The sequence below is a fragment of the Bombus affinis genome, chromosome 4, assembly GCF_024516045.1.
Source record: "Bombus affinis isolate iyBomAffi1 chromosome 4, iyBomAffi1.2, whole genome shotgun sequence".
Lineage (NCBI taxonomy): Eukaryota > Metazoa > Arthropoda > Insecta > Hymenoptera > Apidae > Bombus > Bombus affinis.
Window position 1 is genome coordinate 14,412,385 of NC_066347.1, and position 22,842 is coordinate 14,435,226.

Consider the following 22,842-nt stretch of genomic DNA (forward strand, 5'->3'; position numbering starts at 1 on the left):
TAGGGGACCGTTAAATGAATAATATACGATATATGATCAGTTTACCCCTTCAGGACTGGCACGATCCCCAAGCGGCTCATCGGGCGGTGGTGGCGGAAACTCGATAGGGAATCTAGAAAGGTTTCTCTTCGCGTATATCTCAGGTTCAGGGTTAACGCCAATATCGATTTTCTCGAACGATTCGGAGGAATCGGAAGTGCTGTTCGACGTTTCCATAGGAATCTTAACTACACCGTCAGGAACGTTTGACGAGCTATCCATCCACCATGGTTTCTCACCAGACTCGATGTGCCTGACTTTATTTATACTTCTGTTGTACGTTTGACCGTCGTCCACTTCGTCATTGTAGCTATTATTTTTTTGCGTGGGCGTTGTAGCGACAGGAATGACTTCGACTCCTTCAGGTACGTTCTCAGGATTGTCGTTCATCCACCATGCTTGTTCGCCGGATTGCTGGTGCCTGAGTCGATTTCTTCGTTCGTTGGACCGAGTACTGGAACGACTCGACTCTCGTTTCGAAACAGGGGACGCCATGGACGATTGTTTCTTCGATTCCTCCGACGGAACACTATCGTTTGCATCCAACCACCAAGCTCTTTCCCCCGATTCTTGTTTCCATATCATCGGTCGCGACAGTTTTTTGGCTTCATCCGAAAGGACGCTGTCATTGCCGTCTAACCAACGACCCCTATCTCCCGAATCGTGCTTCAAAACTGTCGCGGAAGATTGTCTCTGCGTTTCTTCCGACGGGACGTTATCATTGGAATCTAGCCACCAAGCCTTCTCTCCTGATTCTTGTCTTAAAATCGTTGTCGACTGTTTCCTCGCATCTTCCGAGGCCGCGCTGTCGTTTGAATCTAACCACCAAGCTCGTTCCTCCGATTCTTGTCTCCACACTTTGTATTTAAATTTGCCTGGGAACATACAATTAGGGGAAGTGGTTTATCTACGCGAATCGCACTAACCTATGTTTCTGCCTTCGAAGCTGAGAAGAACGAATTATATGTTTAAAAATGATTTACAAGGGGGTAATTAAGTCGTTTTGGAGTACACGAATTATTGGTAATTTACGATGTTTGCGAAAATATATAATGCTTGTAAGATAGAAATAATAAGATATGTCTTCTCTTTTGTAAAGGAATAACTTAAAAATTCAATTTGTTGTCCAGCAATTAATAACTATTTAATATATTAATAGATTTTGTTTAATAACTAAACAACATAAAAGTAGACAATTCAACAGAAATAAACTTATTATGTTTTTCCCGCGTGGTTATGTTTATTCTATTTTAATATAATTATATTTTTCCCTCGCGAATTATGAACGCAGTTTCTTAGTAGCTTTTCCAATACGATCTCAGGTGAAAAGGAAACCTAAGAAAATGTAAGTTATCTTTCTTTACTCGCTTGTAAAATATCTCTTTACTCATTTATAAAATCATCAAACTTGTAACGGAAGTTAAAAACGAACGTTTGAACGAAGTTTCGAATGAACCGCACATCTTTTTTTTTTGAAATCGTAATAATATATTACATTCTGAAAGCTTTTTCTCATAAGATTCGAAATAGTATGCGTAAGCACGTAAACACTATATGTCAGATAAATATAGCTTCCATCCAATTTCTCAAACAAAATTCCTCGTTTACGTGTATCAAAATAAAAAACCACGTTTAACCGAAAATTTATTTCAGATGTAAAAGTTGGAAACGCTGACTTACCATCGTCAGGTAAGGTACTACTGACGGTCGTTTCTTGACTGATATCTTCGTTGCACACGCTTCCCGTTTCGACGCCTTCAGGAACATTGTCGGAGTTCGGATCCATCCACCACGGCTGCTCCCCGGAAAAATTCCGCCTGATCCTCACGCTAGAATGTCTCTTGTCGTCGTTCTTCTCCGAGTTCGTGAAACTGAAGCTCTTCGATAGACTCCTCGATAAAGCGATCGTACCGTTTTGCTCTGACTTCTTCGCGTCCGTGCTCTCCTCGTTGGAATCCAGCCAACCACCTGATTTACCCGACTCGCTGGAATCTTGATGCTTATTCTTGAAAAGATTCGTCACTGGTGCGAGGGCCCTCATCAGGAATGATTTAGCCTCCTCCGTTTTCCCTGAACGATCGCTTTTCGATCTGGGGCTAGACGGCGGTCTGGGCGGTTTGTCCATCGTCAAAGACATTTCGTCGGTGGATGACGCCAAAACGCTCGTCCTCGATGACCCGGCGCTTATCTTCCCTTTTTTCTCGCAGAAAGGAGATTTTGACGTTCTCCTCTTACGACGTCTCGATCCTGGTCTTGTCTGTTTATTATCGTCTTCCTCCTCGCTGCTCGACGAATTCGAAGAATTCGACTCGCTAACGCCGCTGGAACTCGAGCTTCCGTCTTGCTTGCTTCTCTTCCCGGAAGGAGATTTCGAGCTGCTCCTCGAATTTTCCGGCCTCAACGAACTAGTCGACTCGCTTTTCCTACCGATGCTCTTCGACGACGTACCGGATGATGGCATTCTCAGCCTTGATCTATTCGATTTCACGGAACTCGAGCTCGATTCCGAGGGGACAGCTGGACGATGGATATTCGGTTCGGAGTTCGGTTCGGACTGCGAATCTTGAGAGCTGACGGACATGCTTCGTTGATTCTTCTTCTTCCTGCTGTACTTTGATTGCGACGGGTCGCCATTCTCCATGTTTAACGTCGACTTTCGAAAATCCTTGTTCACGTACTTAACTGGCACGATGCTCTTGGATGCGGACGCCGATGTGGCATCGCTCTTCGGTACAGGTGGTTTGCCACGAGCATCCGGTGATCCGCCCTGCCTCAGATTCACTGAAGAGACGGTCGATGCGGAAGATTTCCCTGGCGATGGTGGCGGCGTCGCCTTTATTTTTGCACCCTGACTCGTCACCGAACTGGCTGACGTCGATTTCGATCTGCCAATTGGCACATTTACAGCGGATCCGTCCGACGAATCGGTCCGTGTCATTTGACGGGAGAGATTTTTCGTAGAACCGCTTCGCGACTGCGGTGTTGTGGATCGGCTTTGGGACGAATTGCTATTTAATCGGAAAAATAAGAAGAAGCGTTTCAGAAAGTGGAAATAGTGTATTTTTAGGTGTAACGGAGAGGAATCAAAGAAGCAGAATTGATTTGTGCAAGACTTGGTCGCCTAAAGTCAACAAAAATAAATCTTCTACGTCGTTTGGCTTCTTATATCGTTACGTTGATTCTGCTTTTCCGTGGAAATTTGCCTCGATTGTGTACGATAATATCGAGAAAGAAATCTATATATAATATTAAAGAAATATCTTGAATGACCAATTAATTTTGGCATCCTCGCTCAAACGTGGATCTGTGTAAACTATTTTCGTTGACATTAAGAATACAAAATATTTCGACAGAAACTTTTTCGCTTTTCTACTATTTATTTGACAATATCGAAACATATCAGCGGTATGAAAAATTGAAAATATTTCGAAACGAATAAATCTGAAACGAAGTTACGTATTGTAAAAATTTTGTGTTCTACTGTAATCGTTTGAAAAATTGAACAACTACCTTTGAAAAGAATCTTTCGTAGAAGAAACACTATCGCTTTTAGACACGGAGACTTCTTTACTCTGTCCTTGGCAGTGACCCTCGACTATCCTAGAAGACTCGTCTAGTTTCGATAACGAGCTAGTGTCAGATTTAGGTGTCGAGCTCCTTCTTTCCCGCAATCCATCGGACTTAGTCGACGAACTCGATGATGACTTCGTAACCTTGCCTTCGTTCTTCATTGCGATACGACCTAATCTCGGTATCGATGGTCTTCTCTGGCTGCTATCCTCGCTCTTCGACGTCGAACTTTCTCTACTACTTTGCTGTTCTTCGCTCTTGCAAGTATTTTCGCGGGAATCTGGCGACTTGACAACACCAGGCTGGTGCGGCGAGTTGTCTCTCTTTAAAACCGAAGGATTCGTTAAACGACTGGTTTTCACTTCGATCTTGCCCACGCTACATGAACGAACCTCGCCATTGTGCGCTTTAACCTCCGTCTGATTGGAATTGCTTGGATCGTTACCCGTAGACCCTTTCGAATCCGTTTTCGTGACCGCGAAACCTAAACCGCCGAACGCTTTAGTACTCTGTTCATTTTGGTTCCTATTACTATGGATTTCTTGACTAGAACTAGGCGATAATTTTGAAGTCGAATCGTTTCTCGAAGCGTCGTTCGATCTCGAGAACGCGAAGCTATTTACTCTGGAGTTGGCCGCGCCTCCGTTAAAGCCTCTGGCGTACACTCCACTTCCGCTCGAATTCGAGGAAAATTTGTCCAAATACGTCGACCACGGAGTCCCTGAGATTCGTCCACCGCCTCCAAAACGCGAAAATCTCGAAGCATCCTCGAGCCTTTCGCTCTGAACTTCTTGATTCTTCGTCTCCGTTTTCTTTCGAACTCGCGCGACTTCCCTTTGATTCGCGATGCCTATGTCGGCTCTTCTGTTCCTCACAAAGGACGAAGAAGCCGGTAGACTGGGCGACGTACCTCTCGTGACCATTGTAACGGTCTCATTGTCCTGAAGTCTGTTGTCGACTTTTAATTCTTCCGATTTAACAGGAGTGGAACGTTTTTCTTGAGTCGCGTTCCTTTCCACGTTGGATTTAACGGTGTCTTCGTCCTTTAAATTTGCCGGCATAGGCTTACTACCTGAAGTTCGGAACCTGTCCGATCCGGAGTAGCTTATGGCTGCCGGTATTCGGTCGTTGCTGCTTCTCGATGAAAGGAACCTGCTACCAGCTGTCGAGCCGAATCTCGAGGAGATTGGCGCCGAGCTCGATTCGGAGGCACCTGCAAATGTTTTCGTACGTTGAGAATCGTTCGTCGAGCAAAATATATTTTTCTTAACTGGTAACTTTACTGATACATATACAAGAGCGATCATGATTTTGTTCGTATTTAAAATTATGTGTTTTAATTGCAATACTTGATTCCGAATGATCAAGATAAAATTCTTCGTTATCATCTTAAGCGGAAAATTAATTTTCAACAAATCAGTTCCATTTCTCGCGAGATACATTTCTTTCAAATGCGAAAATAGCCATACATATCGCGTGAAAAGCTTCTCATTCCATTTCACAATTCTCCAGGGCATAACAGGAATTCTTGTCGTGTCTCTGCCAATATCGTAGGTCTATAAATTTAGAATTCGCGTAAACAAACGTTGTTTGACGATTAAAAGACGATAGAACTGCGGCAAAAATGAATTTAAATGATATCCCGTTCTCGTAATAGGAATTTTATTATTTCGACGTTGTAAGACAATTTTAAATACGAACAATCACCGGGCATAAATATGGTTTTCGTATGATAGCACTGTATATGCACGCATATATTTTATCATACAATAGCATTAAATGTATATGTATACAGGATGAGTCACCTAAGACTGGAAATATCAAAACTGTCACTTAAACCATACAATGTCCCGTTTGAAATCGTTCGACTGTTGTCCGAACTATTTTTCGATGTAATTAACGGTTTCGAAAATATTTCACGTTCTCGTCTTAGGTCATTCACCTGTAACTAATATTTCAATATTTGCTTGTCCTAAGCACAGAGAATAATATCATCGTAATAATAATAAAATTGATATAAAAAGCAAGAATATTCCGCCATAGAACTTTCTCCGAAACTCATTCTTTTTCCATTTCCAACTTGAATAATAAAATCCAATTTCTAACAAAATGTAAGGAAAAAAAGAGGAAATTCACTCACTAGAAGTGGCACTGGATCGACCGTAGGATGGGGCTCTCGAATACATTCTGAAGGAGTTCGATTTTCCGACGTTGACTTCCGGGCTAGGTTCGCGTGAACTTCTCCCAGAGTTCGGCCGTAATCCACGGTAGGAAACCGGCGGATGATCGGACCTCTCTTTCTTCTCGATTCTACTTTCGTTTCCATAAGTTCGAGCCAAGCTCGATCCGGGATACGTGTTGGATCCGTATCGCGATACTCCGTCTGGCTCTCTGCTCTTCTCGCGGGAAGTGGCACGGTTATATCTGTCCAAAACGGAGGCGGGCCTCTCTGAAGCTTTAGTAGCTGGAAACGAGTACTTCTCGAACAGTGAAGATCTGCTGCTCGATAATGGACTTTTCGCCCCTACGTCCTCCGTCGACGACCTACTGGGGTGCAATCTGTTTTTGTCCGCGTCCTTGTTAGCTGAAAAACCATCGACCTGTGATTCTTTATTTCCTAACTTTTCTTTATTCAATTATTTAACACGAGAAATTAAAATGAAAATACATATATGAAAAAATACGTACATAATATAAGGATGTAAACAAATTTCTATACGTTACGTAAATTCGCGTTCTATTTTTCTGTTTATTATATAAACGCAGGAAACATCGTACGAATATATATTATAGATTAATATTTTACAAAAAAATTACTCGAATTTTTGGGAACGTATCGTTGTAAATGCATAAAAAGTGGAAAGTTACGCAGATTTATTTTATTTATCGTTTATAGTAGAATAAATAAAAAAGTATATTAGCAACAATACTAAAGTCGCTCTCTCAAATACCATAATAATGACCAACAAATTCCAAGAACCTGAAACGATAAAGCGAAGACCGATACACGACATAATGAGCATATCCAAAGCAACTTACTGGAATACTTAAAGGTAGGTTTCTCCTCGGACTTGTCTTTCTTCAGGAACGCGTTTCCGAAGCCAGAAACCCTCTCCTTGCCGTGCACTCGGCTGGAACCGGAACCGATGGACGACGAGTAGCTGTTCCTACAACCCGGAAGACCGCTCCCAGTCGACGTGGTCGTTCTTCCAAATGTACCTGCGGCGATGCCAACATTGCCTCTGGGTCGGTAGGCGCCAGTGTCACCCTGGAAACCATGAATCGTTCAGTTCTCTGTGAATGCTCGTGATCTCGTTGCATTCATCCACGGCACCGTTATACGAGCGACAACAACGACGGCGACGATCGATCGAAGGCGATGAAAAAGCGGGCCGAATGCTTGAAACGTCGCCGGTTCGATCGACCGTTCCACGAGCCGGGGAACAATCGGACTACGGCGAACTTCGTGTCGCTTGTGAAGTAAAATTACCGATCGAGATTGGCCGGCAAACGGCTCGATTTCTTTTTTCACGACAGATTTATGCGTCGCCGTACGTCGCCGCGATAGAATCGCTTGTCACCGTGCGTTTTATTGCTGAACCGCGTGCCATCGATTACGCGACTGGTAAACAGTGAAGTATTGTGAATGACAATGGAGCGGCGTGGGTAACACGTGCGATTCTTTTTCAGGAAACGGAAAAAGGGCATTTTATCTTGTAATGGTAATTTTTTCTTTAATTGCAAGATTTACATTTCGCAAGATACAAATAAATGTAGATACTGGAAGCAAAATGTTAGAAGGATATAGATATTAGATATAGATATTGAAAAATGCAAATATGAAAAGCGTGTAGAATACACGTGAGACGCGGTCGTAAAGATTTGAATGACAATCGTAATATGTAGATCATGTTTCGTGGAATATGAATGAATACAATGAAAGGATTTAACAAGGGAAATACAATTATAAAGTCTACCTCGAATGAGTAATGATATTAAAAACACTGCATTCTGACTTGCGAATAACCAAACATCTGATGAAGAATATCTAAAGAACATCTTACGGAGGAAGAACATCTTTGAGTAACCCGAATGAGGATAATATACATCATCTACGGATGGCCGAAGTCAAGAAATGAAAATTCGTACAATTAACATAAATTTGGCGAATTGCCCTGAGCTTGAAATAGATGGCCCGACCTAACCGAGAGGAATAACCTTCCTGTTTCTCTGTCGTATAACGGGTGAGTCAATAAACGCATCCTTTTTTAGCATTTAAACTTTGTATACAAATGGTTAAACGCAAACCTGTTGTTCTTACTTCTTCGAAAGTAATCAGAATCATTCTACATACTGATCGAAGCATCGTAGCTAAAATTGTGCACAACATAGCCAAGATAAACTTTTTATTGCTTCATATTCTTTATTTATCAAACTGAATAGAAAGAAAACATTATAAAAATAAGTATAAAGTTTGACAAATAATTTCAACGGCTTCTTTTGACGCTGACAGCCAATATCGATAATCGTTTCATAAACAGAAAGAATATAAATTCGATAACTCGCGAACTCATTGTCAGAATGACTCGCTACCTGTTATTGAAATCTATTTACCAATATAAACCTGTTTGTTTAACTGGAAATATCTCATATCCTTCAAGTTTCTACGATACTCAAATCACATGACTCGAAGTCCTTCGAGTTCGATAACTATTCTGAACAAGATTCATACGATGGTTCAAGATCAATTCGTGATTATTTATCTGTAACGTGTTTCGCATCGATGAAGTTGAAAGAAATTAGTTTTCCACCACACGATTCTCGTACTGTTCGTGTTTCTTAAAATTTTCATTTTAGACGAACCAACGAACCACGTGCTGGAGTCGTTGAACGGAGCATCTAAACGTTGGTAGATGTTTCCGTAATTAAAACTCGTTCGCGTAATTAATTATTCCTTGTCCGAACCCGCAGGTATGGACCGGCGTTTATTTTTCGTATAGTTTACAAGTTTGCATTTACGTAGAGTCCGCGCAACCTCGACTCGAGCGAGCTTACGCGATACCACCCGCGCGATCATAATTTCAATTTAAATTCAATTACATTCTAAAGCTCCGACATCTTGCGCTATCGCGTTCAGATGAGATCCCCTCTGAAAGAGAATGAGAAAGGGGTGAGGGGAGCCTTCGTGCTCGAACTTTTAAAAAGTGCCGTTCGTTATTATGCTAATGCTATTCGGGGGGAGTGATAATGGAATTACAACGGACGCTCCTTAAGACCGCTAAACCGATTCTTTTCAGCGGAAGTGTCGAAAACGGCCGGAAACGATAACTCCTTTCGATTCGTTCATATCTGCCTTATTATCGCGTCTCCGGCTCTTCGACTTGCGGTCCCCTGTTGCTAATACCGAGCATTCTAAGTCTCGTTTATTTAAAAGAACCTATGATTACCTACTATCGATTATTTCTCCTGTTAACGTTAGATACCTGATGTACAGTGATGTACAAAATGTATTTATACAACACTGTATTTATTATAGCATTTATATATCAATTAATTAAGTTCAAGTACAATAACTTATCTTTTTTTATAGCCTCGTGTTTCTTCGATTTGCTGTTGCAAAATAATACTGGAATTGATCTCTGATGTAACGTAGCCATATCCAAAATCCACTACTAATCTTACAGTTATTTAATTTCAAATAATAATTTCAAATTGTTTCTTTTTATTCCATAATAATAAATTAGAATCGATAATGAACGAGCTTCAAGATCTATTCATGAATAAATAAACGTAAGTGAGAGGTGTTTAATGCCTCCTAAAACACGGTATCAAAATTCCTTCGATATATATTTATTACTAAGCAAACCTTGCAAGATGAAACATCAATTTCTTACCTGGCAGCAGTTCATTAGCTATCTTAAAATGCCGGTCGTGTACGGTTCCAGGTCTGCGCCTCGTTGCCGAACTTCGATATTAGTTCAAGAAGTCACCATAAACATTTTGGCAAGCAGCCTCGACGGTCTTTGGCTAAATTCAGAAGGCAAAGGTTTGCCAAGAAGTCGAACGAGAACCTGTTACGATGTCCATTATCGGCTTTACCGTGGTTTTACTGGACGATCGTAAGGTAAAGCAAGAAATCGCGAGCACCTTGTTTCACCGAATACGGTGAAATTTTTATGAAATTTTTTCGACGTGCTCGGACAACCGTGGAAATTTATTTTCGTAATGCTTATTCCTCCCTCGACCAATGTTTACGATACATAACAATTTCGAAACCTGATTGTTCCACGAAAAACTTGCGATCTTTCTCTTTCTGCGATGTTAAATTCCTGCTGTTTATTAGGTTCACAGATTAGTATTATTGGCTTATCAAAGGATTCTTCGATGTAATAAATTTCCTAATGCTTGGCAATGCAGGATTTTTTTCTGAAAAATTCACTGTTTTCCATTGTTTCCGTATTTTTGACGAAAGCAAATACAAGTGGTATATTCTTTGAAGTTGGAAGGTAATAAATATTCTTTTTGGACAGATATTGCACGGAATGTAAAATCTCTCTTTTTCATGCTCGAATACGAAGAAATGTTGACGTATACAGAGAACGAAGCAATATTGATCAATTTGTGTGGGAAGCACGCTCTGTCAGAGCAGATACGACAATATTGCAAAAGTATTAAAAAAATTCTTATTATGTGATTAGATGTCTAAATATGTTTTTAATTCCTGTAGGAGAAATAAAAATATGCAACCACCGTGCAATACACTGTCGTAATTTACAGATTAAACAGATATTGCATAGTCACAGATAATAAATAATTACATTTGATATTACGATATAAAACGCGAATTATTCATATCCTTAATCTTCGATTAAATGATTTATGAAGTGATCGGCTGATTGTTATTGTATCTGATCATATTCTTATTGCAAGACAATACAAGTTATGTAACTACGCTTCGTTTAAATCCACGCATTTCCTAATCCGCCTACTATTTCTTAACCTCGTCCCATAATAGAAAAGTTCATTTCAACCTTGTCTTCTGAAAGCAAATGATCGACAGCCACCTATCAATCGACTTTTGCAAATCACCGTGAAATACATCTTTTGCTGTCAAACAGACTTACAGATCGATTCCTATGCCGAAAATATTCGAGGACATTGGCGAAATATGCGGCTAATATCTACACCACGATTAATGCTAAAAATTTCAAGCGCCATCGGCCACGACGACGCGATTTGTCCTTGTCAGAAACTTTGAAGCATAGAAACGATAAAGAACCGAGCGGGGCCACATTACGCACGCGACAAGCCTCTATTTTCATTTACGAGGTTTCTGGAAATTCCCCGGGAACTACTTGGGAATTCGTTGGATTTCCGTGGAGAAGGGAAAAATAAATGAAAAAGTGGCAGAGAACGGTCGATGCGGAGTGACCGGAATGGAGAAAAATCCGAAAGATAGAACGTACGAAAAAGTAGATGAGTTTCGATGTGACATGAATGATAATCCGAGATCTCTTTACAAATGTACGATTTTTTCGAAAGACTGAGACGATCGACGGAATGAAGCAGAAGAGTAAAAAATACCAGGCAAGACATAAAAAGTTTTTAATGAAAGAAAATGAAAGTGAATGAAAATTGTAAAACGTGGAAAATTGATACGTATGGCGTTCGTAGAATTTACACGGAAAATCGACGAAAATCAAGCGAAAATCGAACGGCAAAATCGTTCTCATCCAATTTGTCCAAGATCGATAAACGATCCATCGATAGTCACTGTCCATCAACTAATCCATCAGAGCAGCTACATTCTGTCTCTCTCCCTTGACGGAAATCCAGGGTTTCCTACCGTCAATTTAGCCTTCTCGATATTTCGTCGGCGTGGCGAAAAGCTTTCCATTGGGCTGGTCGAATTGAAAGCAGCTCGACCGGGAAATCTTTCGATATTGCTTTATCGTCCATAAAAATGGCTGTTTACAGCTTGGCCATCCCTACTCAAACCCTGCACGCCAGCTTTCTACCCTTGATCCCGCTTTATCGATAGATAAATCGTACAGCCGCGAAACGATCGTTTCTCACGCGCCGTTTTACTGCCAAGAGCCGACTTTTGTTTCATGTAATTGAATATTTGCCAGTTAAAGTTGCTAGTTTAAAGGAAAACCACGTATCGATGGACGATTCGTTTAATACGACAAGGATTGATTGGCAGAGTTTGCACATGTTGTGCAGACCAATGTTATATGTAAAATGTTTGGTCTTTGGAGAGGGATAAGGGTAGTTGATTGAAATAGTTCTTGGAACTTTAGATTTTCTTTAGAATCGTCTTTTCCCCTTATACATTCTGGAAACGCTAGGGAAGGATTATTCAAAGATTTATAAACTCGATTGATTACCTGAGTTTAGTAATAATTTGCTTCTACGAACGATCACGCTGAGTGAATTGTATGTACAAAAATGAGAAAGAAAGTTAGTACAGATTTGTGTCATCTTATGAGATAATGTCCATACGTGACACGCGATTGACGCATTCTGTAGAAATAGTTTCGCGGATATTAAAAAATTCACGTTACCGTATCTGTAAAAACATAAAATATTTAAATTACTTGATAATCTCACGTTACGATCGCTGCTTATTTTCGTAACGACTATACTGCATCATGGACACGATTAAAATTTATGTCGAATAGTTTGCAGATATTACTATTATATTGCAACGAAACTTACGTGGAACCATGTTCGACTAATAGAATCTCCAAATAGTAGTGTGTTTGAATAATAGAGTGCTGGAATAATGGAGGTTCGGGTGGCAGAGGATCTACTCCAATTGAGACACTGTTTCTTGACATAATAATACATCTTGTCGCTAGTAAAAGACAAGAACTATTAACTTAACTCTATCTCTATTCGTAACATTCATGGGTTTTGATAGAATGCATCAATGAATGAGTAAATGCCAGTAAAACAGATTTCTATCGTTCACACGATATTTTCCAATAAAGTGGAATTATTGCTGAAAAATTCACGTACAGTCTTTAATAATAAATTATTTATATATATATATATATATATAAATAAAATATATTATATATAAATTATTATTACAGACTGTACGTGAATTTTTTAATTTAGAATAGTATTGATTATAATGTCTATCACAATTTTGATTTAAACGTTTTATAATGAAAATAATTTGATTAAGAGAATTCAATTTCATTGCTTGTATTTCTTCGCATTAAAGCCGCGAATATACTGTACCTGTTTATTCCTGTTTATTATAAAGTTAACTTATTTAACTACCAGGTGTTATTTACTACTTACCTTTCAATGATCATACCGATATGATGCGATATTTTCCGCTGAAAAGCAAGAAAACTTCGATTCGTTGCAATTTCCTAGTTAATAAAAAGAAGAAGCCACGTTTATTTGCTTTTACGAGACCATCAACATCATCCGTACAAATTGCGATTGCCTATTGACACGAGTAAAATAAATATAATTGAGAACATTTCCAGAGATCATTTGAGCATTTATTTTTCTTCTATATGATCATGCAATAATATTTTATATTTAAAATTTATATATATATATTGAAAATTATCGCGTAATTCGTGTACACGTGTAGCTCTTCAGAAACAAATGTTTGTATTTTAACAAGCAAGGATTGTGTTTGTATCGGATCTGTGCGATCGACGCGTTACTGATGAGGATGTGGGCGCCCGATGCGGTTCGAGCGATAGCAGCTCGAGGGGAGGCCGACTAATTGAAGAGTGTCAGTCTGATTTAACCTCTGTCGACTGGTCGCATTATTATAATTTACGACGTGCCACCAGTTGTCATGAACTCCGCGGAACGAAAACGCCGCTACGTCTTTTTAAAATTACAAAGTGACGTCGATACTTGACCATTTATAACAGGCGCTTGTTGAAGGCCAAAGTAAATGGTCATAGACAAAAATACATCGTTCAGGAGGGGACGAACGAGGGTATATAAAATATTACGTCTCCTGTTTCTTGTTGATAAACCGGCTAGCGTGTCTTTGCGTAAATTCTAATTTTTATAAATAAAAGATTATGATACGATATTTACGACGAAAAACACGATCTAAAGTGATAGATCCACTTACCGCTGGATGTTCGGCGACGTACGTATAATCGAATAAACGCTGTATTCATATTTTATCAAATCAATTCTACATTTCCACGCATCGAACGTTGAAATATATTTTACATTACAGTACATTGCGCAATGTAACGCTCCAGTTATAATTCGTTCAACGTTATTTACAGAAACACCGCGCATTCCGTATGAGAAACGCAACTGTGCCACTTCACGATTTAATAAACATTTGCATTTTATCGAATTTGCCCGTTTGGTATCGCGGAACGATATGAAAACTTGGAAGCTCGTTGCCCGGTACACGGCGTACGCGTGAACGCGCCAAAGTAATTGCAAATTTAATATTACGACGTGTACGTACGTCACACGGTTGAAAGGGTTATTAGTGTAGCCGGTTGTATTCAGACAACTCAGATACAGAAAGCTGGTTATATAAATTTAATCTATCTTCTATCCAGGACAGACGCGTTCTCTTCCATAACAAACCATCACGTTGCTCGGCGTTAGTTTGCCTTTTGTATTTATTCTGCTGTTCTTTCGATGGAACATACCGAGGAAACATTGTATTCGTCTTTCTCGGTCAACCGGTTCGTATGTAATTCATCAACCGACGTTAACTTCGGCTCGTCTCCACGAAATTGCATTATGTATTCCATCATAAAGGTGAATTCGATGAAACGTTGCGACGAGGAAAAATTCGAGATGTAACGTGGCTCCTTCGTATCTTTTCCTCAGACAGGGTACGTTAGACGGTATTAAATGCAGGATTATTCGACGATAGGAATGGAAGAGAGGAAGAAATGTGAAAAGGTAGAATCTCAATCATCATTTTCTATTTAAATCGTGTTTCTCTTAAAGTATATGTGCTATTTGGTAAAATACAGTAAGACTGCATTTATCGAATTGCATGAAAATTTTGTCGATTAAATTCAAAGGTCCTTCCGGTAGTATTATGAATTAACTTTCGATAGAAGTGAAAGATTCTCTTTCTTTTCATTTTCGATGTTTCTCTCCGTTAAGCAGTGGATATTCATTAGAAATATCATTTCAACAGCTTTTGTCCTGTCTCTGCTTTTGCGATTCTCATAGTTCCATTTAAGGTGGTTCGCTCGACGATCAAAAGAAGCGAAAGAAACAAAGAAAAAAAAAAAAGAAAATATAATTTGTCGCATATTTAATACAAAACGGTTCGTGAACGAATGAAGAAAATTTTCGCGTCGTCTCTACAGAAATAATTTCGCTAGCAGATTTCATTCTGGTTTCCGACCACGCGCGGATTAATATGTCGAAAGTAATGCTTCGTTTTACGAGCACAAGAACACCGAGGAAATGGGATCGGGAAGGCAGGAAATTTAATTTACCACGGTATTATTCGTCCGAAGAAAATACGTGATTCTTCTGGGTTTAGACTGAATGAACGCTGAAATTGCCTTTCACAATTTCATGGGTTCCTAAGCAGCACACTTTGATGTTTGATTTCAGGACACGTCATGATTATAATTCTATATAATTGTTACAACTGAAGAGTTCGAAGGAAATCTATGCAAAGTATTGGACGAAAATGGTAATTGTTGTATTGCAAAAAGGTATATCCTATTTCCATGCAAGAAACATTCGGAATAAAAATAGCGTATGAAGAAAACGATAACGTGTTTACGTTACAAAATGCCGATTAGGCCGGTTCGACGATCCATTTCAACGGGCTGTTATTTCACGTTTTACGCGTTGGGTGGTGGCCAACTTTTTCAGTATTTCGATGCATGAATCAAGGAAACGATTTCAGCCTCTCTGGGTGTTCGCGTGACACGTGTATGTCGAAAGTGAATCCCGTATGACATTTGCGGAGCGTATTTTTGGCAAGAATCGTACGCACCTTCAATTTCACTTCCTGGTTTGTCTTCGTTCTTACGCAATCTTTAACTCTATTTGTGGACAAAATAAATCGATGCGTTTCTCTTTCTGTCGCAGTAGATTCCCAAAAATTAATCATTCTGTAACACGTATTTCAATCCTAAAATATAAATGAACCACCTGTATCGAAATAGACGCATTATCGCGCGAATGTCAGATTAAAGATTATATTCCATTCAATTTTTTAATATCTTGTATCACATTCACATTTAATATGTACGTTCATGCGTAAATGAAAGTTTTCTTTTGTTATAAGAAAGAAGTATCTTTTAAATCGATCAAGATACTAATATGAAATTTTAAGAATAATAATAATTATTATTATATTCGATTACTACATATATCTTCTATACATCACAATTTACATACTATAGTATGATTACTTCACAGAAAATATCAACTAACGTGCCTCGCCACTAAACCGTTAATCGCGATAAAGTTTTATATTAAATTTAAAAATCCTCCCAATTACAGAGAAAATTTTATTGACTATGTCGTCATGCAAATCCATTACGAAAATCGTGTATTGGTGTATCCAATTAATTTCAGTTGCAAGTTGCGTGGCAAGTCATCGGAAGCTGAAGATATTTAATGAAGTTTCTCGAGATCCTGGCGAGTGGCTCGACGCAAAAGTCTTTCAATGAGAAGCCTTCGTCGCCGCGAAAGTGGCGACGAGAGAATGTCATGAACTAAACGCTTCGACGGGGAAACAGCAACGGCTTCGCCGCGTAATTGGAAAACTTCCGGTGCCGTATAAGTTGCCGGAAGTTGCGGCCAAAGACTCTTATGGAGTCCGGTTATCAGGGATGTCGAGTCTCTCGATGCAGTTACAAACCGATAAATCACTCATTGTGAGCCCGATCATACTGTCATTTTCTATAATTGCTAAGTTATAATTGTTTCTCTTTTCTATGAATATTTTAAGATTTCTAATGGCGTATAGTTAAAGTTTTACGATTTAAAATTGAAGGTATACGTTATAAACTATAAAAGATCTTTGCTCGATGAAGCTAGATAAATAATTTGACAGTATCAAAAATTCAATTAATTTCTGTTAAATATTGAAGCGTGAATACGTGGAAATTAAATAAGAAACTGTAGGGAAGTGATTAATCCTTAACTGCTATGATGAAATGAAAATATGAAAATTAATTACAGATATCATATGGAACTCTTACGTTACAAGTTTTCCAAATTGTGAAATGTTGCATCTATTGCATCGATTATGAAAAATGGAAACGTTCTTTTACGTATAATATCTATGTTAAATTATATGCTTACATGCGACGATGTGACATTATTTAGATCCAATAAAACAACAAAAGGTCTGTGTAGATGTTAGTGCTTAAAATGCTTAAACGTCTGTGTACTAATTTAATCGTTTATTGTCTATAATTTAAAATATAAGTTATTTAGAATATAACTTAAAAAGAAAACAGAAAAATTATGTCGTACATCGTATCTCGTACCTAGGTCGAGTTCATAAATAACAAAGCAGATAAGAAGTTTCCCCGCGATTCTATCTCGCAATATTTTCAACTTCACGAACTCTAATATTTAATGTTATCCAATGTTTCCATTCCTGCTACCGTTTCTGAATTATTTATTTGTCACGAGGAGAAGAAACATAACGTCCACCCCTATCCGGCATATTTTCAACTTTGTGCGCTGTAACATTTAACGTCCCACAATATTTCTTATGCAACTCAGTTCCAGCAAATTAATTTTTTATACCTGGAGCTTCATTTTTATTGCCTTTGACATATGCACCGTTCTTGTTTCGTTTACTTTGGCCAGTTATTATTCAAGGTTGGCAAAGAAAATTCTAGCACGATACTGCAAAGGGAGATCTGCAATTTACAAACGTGGCGCATCATACTCGAGGGAAAACCATCTGAGACTTGTCCACTTGCAAGATCATTCGAGAGACAGGGAGATATGTAGCTGGCAATCCACCTCTCGAGGACAAATATTTGCAGACATGGTCTATTAAAGCGTCTGCATAAAACAACGAGGAGTATAAAAAAGGGGAAAACAGCGAGAAAATAGGGACCATAAAACAGCAAGAACAGGGAAGGTAGAAAAGAAGTAAAATATGTAGAAATTATAATCGATGTTCGTATAAAAACGGTGTAAAATGTTAGAACTTTGTACAAGTAAAAATGCAGCAAAACTATGAGTTACTATGATTTTGATGCTATTGCTAATATTATATAAAATTAATATTGTTAATACTGTTAACATACAAGTAACAGTTTATAGTGTAATTAAGAAAATTTATAAGAGGAAACAGAATTGCCAAAAATGTAAGGTGTCTGTGACAAGTCGTTCGGTCATCGTTGAATTTGTGTCAGTCACCAAAATGTTGTGAAATCCACATCATTAAATATAGTGTTATCAATATCATCCTTATAGGATTATTATTGAGAGGTTACTATACGGATTACGAATTCTTTATGTAATTACCCTTAGGTGGTGGAACCTGGTAATTACACTCTACCTAAGTTTTTCTAGTTGCAATAATATTTGTAAAACGATACTCAGTTAAGAGCTACGTAATATCTTCGAACCAGCTTAGACTTTACTCCTATCATCTAGAGATATTTGATCGTCTAAACTAGACTACAAACGCTACGTAACTCTTGCCGTAGCATGAGAGAAACTCAGATAAATTATCACACGTAGTACCATAACTTTCACACCTTAAATACCATTGCGCATGACGTAGTTATTTGTATTTATTATCTGCAAAAAGTTGGAGAATGTGAGACCAAAGAAATAATTTTCTGAATCATCCATTCTGAATTCTTCGTCATTTGATTACATTGTCAAGGGGTGTACACAGCTTTCTTCGAATATCAATCAAGAAAATTAGGAACTAGGCGCAAAGTACGTGCGATGGAAACCGAGATTCTTTTTTTTTTTTAGAAATTAGAAATGTAGATTACATATGCATATTAAGGTAGTTAAAGATATGCACATACATCGCGCGTCTCCTGACTATCCATCGTAGATACGCGAAAAGAAACTAGGTCCTTTGGTCGGAAATACAGAGCTGAGTGGATCAACATCCACATCCTGTTCCCGCAGAAAATCAACAGACCCAGAAAACGGCAAACTTACGGTATCGTGTTCCATCAAAACGTACAGTTAACGAATAGAAAGTGGTCGGCTCGAATTTCGGCGAGTCATGGGAAGAGCAACGTACTCGCACCGATTCGTGGTGCTCTGCCAATTTCAGTGGCACCTAGCGCAGTCACGCGTAGCTTTTAGTTCGGGCTATTTATTTTACGACAGAATGACAACGGCTCGGAGTTTAATTAATACTAACTGAAAGCTCAGGCTGAAACGAAAGATTGAATATCCCCGGCACGGCGTTCTCAAGAATCTGCGTATAAATAGAAATGCACTTAAGTCTCTTTTAATGGAGTTTAAATGCGAACTCTTTCTAGAATTCGTTGCAAATTGGTTATCGCTGCGATGGATATCAATTTTTCTCTTTCTTCGACGTTCGCTGCCTTTCGTCCCTTAAATTTTATAAATTATCTATAAATTTATATAGCAAATTAAATGAATTGTACGATCAAGCAATCGTCGAATAATCGAATAACAACTGGCGAAGCTCGTAATTGATAGTTAGAATAATTATCATGTCGAATAATATGGACAAATGTTCATTTCCCTTGCCTATTGCAAAGTGCCATGAAGAGTAACGAATTTAATCGATCAAATAGTTTTCTAGCTAATTTGACAAAATTTGCCAGCGCATGTAACAGCACGCGACGAGGTATTCGAAGCTAGAAAGAATAGCGAATCAGATTATGCAAAGATCATATATCTCGAGTTACATTAACTTATATAACACTTCACACATCCTATGCTAACGCTATGTAAATCCATAACCAGATCCATTAATTCGAATTAGGCGAGTACACGTGTACTCAATGACATTTGAAATCTATCTCGGATACATTAAGCTTTGTATGATGGAGATACAATGCACTGTATATATTATATTTGTGAATTCTACTTATATAATTCAAATACTAGAAATTGTTCAATCACCACAGATAGTATAAATATATAAATACATAAATACTGGTATATCATTATGATCTTAAAGAAAGAAAAAGTCTATCTTTAATTAATGCATTGAAAAGTTCAACAATCCAGTTTAGCGAAACGTGTCCAATCCAGTTAACAGTCCACCAACTTTATCCATTTCCAATTTTATCCACTTTATTTTAATCTCGAATTGCCAATCACAATTACGAAAATCCACTCAGAAAATTCCATTTATTCGAATGTGTTTACCATTCGTGCAGTAGAAAAATCATCGATAGATAGATATAATTCAAACGACTAGGTTCAGTGACATCGCGCAATAGGCCGATCTGTAGCTGGGCCGAGTCTCAAAATTGATTTCAATGCGGGCAATTGATCTGCGAGATCAGCTGTGTTTGCGGACCGCGTTGTTGTCGTTTCTGGCGGCAAATATTGGTCGTCGCTAACAAGACAGCGACGTTTGAACGCTTCTTCCGCCACGGTTTTCAAACGCCTGTTTCATCGACCAACGTGCACGATGCACGCTGCACTGCATCAATCCGATTTCACAGAAAACACAACGTTTCGTATATTCTGTGTCCCATTGAATTCTGAATCGTCAAATTTTCCGCGAAAGATATTGTCTACTAGCAGTAATATTAATATTTATCTTTCATATTCTATTGCTTCATTTGTTTGGAAACAAACAGAGGAAACGGTAATTCGATAAAATTGCAATTTATTTTAGAGTTTTGTTTGTCATGATCGTCGAAAGATAATCTTTTAATTCTGAATTTGGATTGTTAACGATTATTGGGAAGATTATAGGTACATTTTTGTTTGAGCAACAGATATTTGTTATATACAATTTTAACAGCTGCAGGCTGTAGATACATCCGATTGATCACTATCGGAGTTTATTGCCTTATTTCAGTATCGTATTTGGCACGTCTTTCCCATCTTATTTACATTTGAATTTTATTTAATTTACGTAAATGGTGTTGCAAAGAACAAAGAAATATAACGCAATAACAAAAGGATCTATTAAGTTATCGCTTTCCTTTCAGTAATTGAGATTTCAAATAAGAATTTCTTTTTTCTTTCGTCATGATTATGAATCACCTCTACTATTTAAGTGGTTGCAAATTGTATATGACAGAAAACTTCAAGAAAAAGTCAAATGAAAGTTGTATCTTTTATAAAATCTTATAAATTTGTAGAAGAAAATTTTTGAAAAGATCATTGATTGAATTGATGATGCAATAGACAATTGTTCAGAGTTTCATCAAAATATACAATTCATAATAAAATTAATGCTAAGGTTGATTTCATATTGCTATCGAAAAGCAAACAAAACGTACAAGCGAATAAATAAAGCTGGGAGAATTTTCGCAGCTTTCCATGACGTCTGGAGTCAGCGAACACGAGTGAAACAGCGAGAAAATTGTGTCACGTTTTTCTCTGCGGACTTTCCGCGATTTCCAGGAGGACGCGACCTGTCATAGTTGTGCAGTTTTTCGAAGCCAAGCTGCAGATGCTTCTTCGTGGCATGTTGGATGGAAAAAAGAGACTCGAGGCGATGTCTACGAGTCCGTTTAAATATAGCCGCGAGGTCTTCGTCCATGTTCCCTCTGGAGTATCCACAGGCATGTTCTCTCTTCAAGTGTACACGTACGAGAAGAGAGAAACAGTGAAACAAGGACGGACAGAAACAACGAGCAAACGGAAGGAAGGAGAAACGATATTTTCTAGAATACTACAGACTATGGTGCGCTGGCTTAAACAATACAGTGAACGGATTTGAAATGATACTTCCTGGTAGAAGCACGCTTTCTCGATTGGAGAAATGCATTAAATCAAACAACAAATGCTCCTCCCTTAAGTTATCTGAAGACTGAACTGGTATTTTTCGAACATAAGGTGGCAGGTTTGATGTATCTTTCCTTTTCCCTTTCTTTTTTTCTTTTTTTTTTTTTTTTTCAACGTAAAAATAACTTCTTTGGAGTGGTGGTTACGAGTATTTTTGATGAATGTGAACTCTCGTGTTTCCTCTTAGGTGTGGTACTCATAAAAAGATGCACCTTGGGACTCGAATTTGTAGATTCAAAGTTCGAAACTAATATATGTAATTTGATGCAATTTAAAATGCTTTTCAATTTAAGATGCAAATTAAAAGTTACGAGCTATCGACAAAATTTTATTTTTCACGAAACATTACGTTATTTCCTATATGCGTCGTAAAATATGTGGCGAAAGACTTTTCTCAAACTTGAGAAAATGTTATAATAATACGAAAAACACGATTGAATAAAATACGAATCGAAGGATGCGCGATAACCATCATTTAACAATTCTGTATCCTGTTTCTTCCACTCGCATGAACATCGTGTACTTCCACCCTACTGTGAAAACCAGACACAATGAACATCGCTGCTAACTCGGTGAAGCGGACGAGCCAAAATATTTTCCACGCGACCATGCTAGCTAAGCATATTGTTCCGCGTAAATTCCATGGTAGGGTGAAATGTATGCGATCGGATCGGAGCTGCAGCACGGCTATCGGAAACACCTGTATCCGATAGCAACATCGAGGCATCAAATGTGGATGCGACTCGACTCGTTAGTCGATTATGCATCGTCGACGTTCAACATGAGCACAAAGCACTGGCCAAATACTGGCTAGCCTCTCGGCGAACATAATTTATTGTCCCGGTATGGCGCAATGAAAAGCCCGGGCATTATCACTGTGCCGCTTTTATCACAAGCATCTAGTATTAACGTGCAATTTGTCAGAAGCTGTGTAACACGGTGAACGTGCTAGCGTTTAGAATATTAAGGAATGGCGCGCCAATTGGGATAATGGTACCTCGATTTGTTTATTGAGATTTATTGATCGAGGAGCCGCGTACGATGTTTTATTCGAGGAACGGAGAAGAAAATTTGACGTTTATTGATGGATAATATCGTTGATATAGTTATTGTTTTTATTTATTCCTTTATGATGTACTATATCAGAAAAATACTTGAACGTTTATCATGTAGCATTTTTATGGACATATTTTATTCGTTGTACGAAACATTTTGAAATTTCATTAGCATCGGCTAATAAAACACGACTATCACGATTGACAAATTGTTATTAAAGCCTAAACTATGTATACGTAC

At 38.4% G+C, this 22,842-nt stretch overlaps 1 protein-coding gene and 1 long non-coding RNA gene across 5 annotated transcripts in view; one reads left to right on the forward strand and one right to left on the reverse strand.

Moving 5' to 3' along the window:
• The window catches only part of LOC126915531 (treacle protein-like), a 37,843-nt gene that overhangs the window by 6,938 nt on the left and 8,063 nt on the right, over positions 1–22,842 (reverse strand). For all 3 annotated transcript variants that reach the window (XR_007710230.1, XM_050720269.1, XM_050720270.1), the window contains exons 2-6: positions 6,649–6,877; positions 5,750–6,193; positions 3,550–4,822; positions 1,720–3,047; positions 46–914 (exon numbers count right to left, since the gene is read on the reverse strand). Coding sequence is in view for 2 of the 3 variants with exons in the window: in XM_050720269.1 (XP_050576226.1) it covers positions 46–914; positions 1,720–3,047; positions 3,550–4,822; positions 5,750–6,193; positions 6,649–6,877 (4,143 nt within the window). In the remaining variant the exon portion in view is untranslated. The remainder of the gene's footprint in view (positions 1–45; positions 915–1,719; positions 3,048–3,549; positions 4,823–5,749; positions 6,194–6,648; positions 6,878–22,842) is intronic.
• LOC126915549 (uncharacterized) lies at positions 13,506–18,013 on the forward strand. 2 transcript variants are annotated; one of them, XR_007710246.1, is made up of 4 exons: positions 13,506–13,747; positions 13,841–14,532; positions 15,205–15,308; positions 16,183–18,012. It is a non-coding gene; the product is annotated as an uncharacterized LOC126915549 (long non-coding RNA). The 2 variants fall into 2 exon arrangements; XR_007710245.1 differs by having other exon boundaries at positions 15,205–18,013.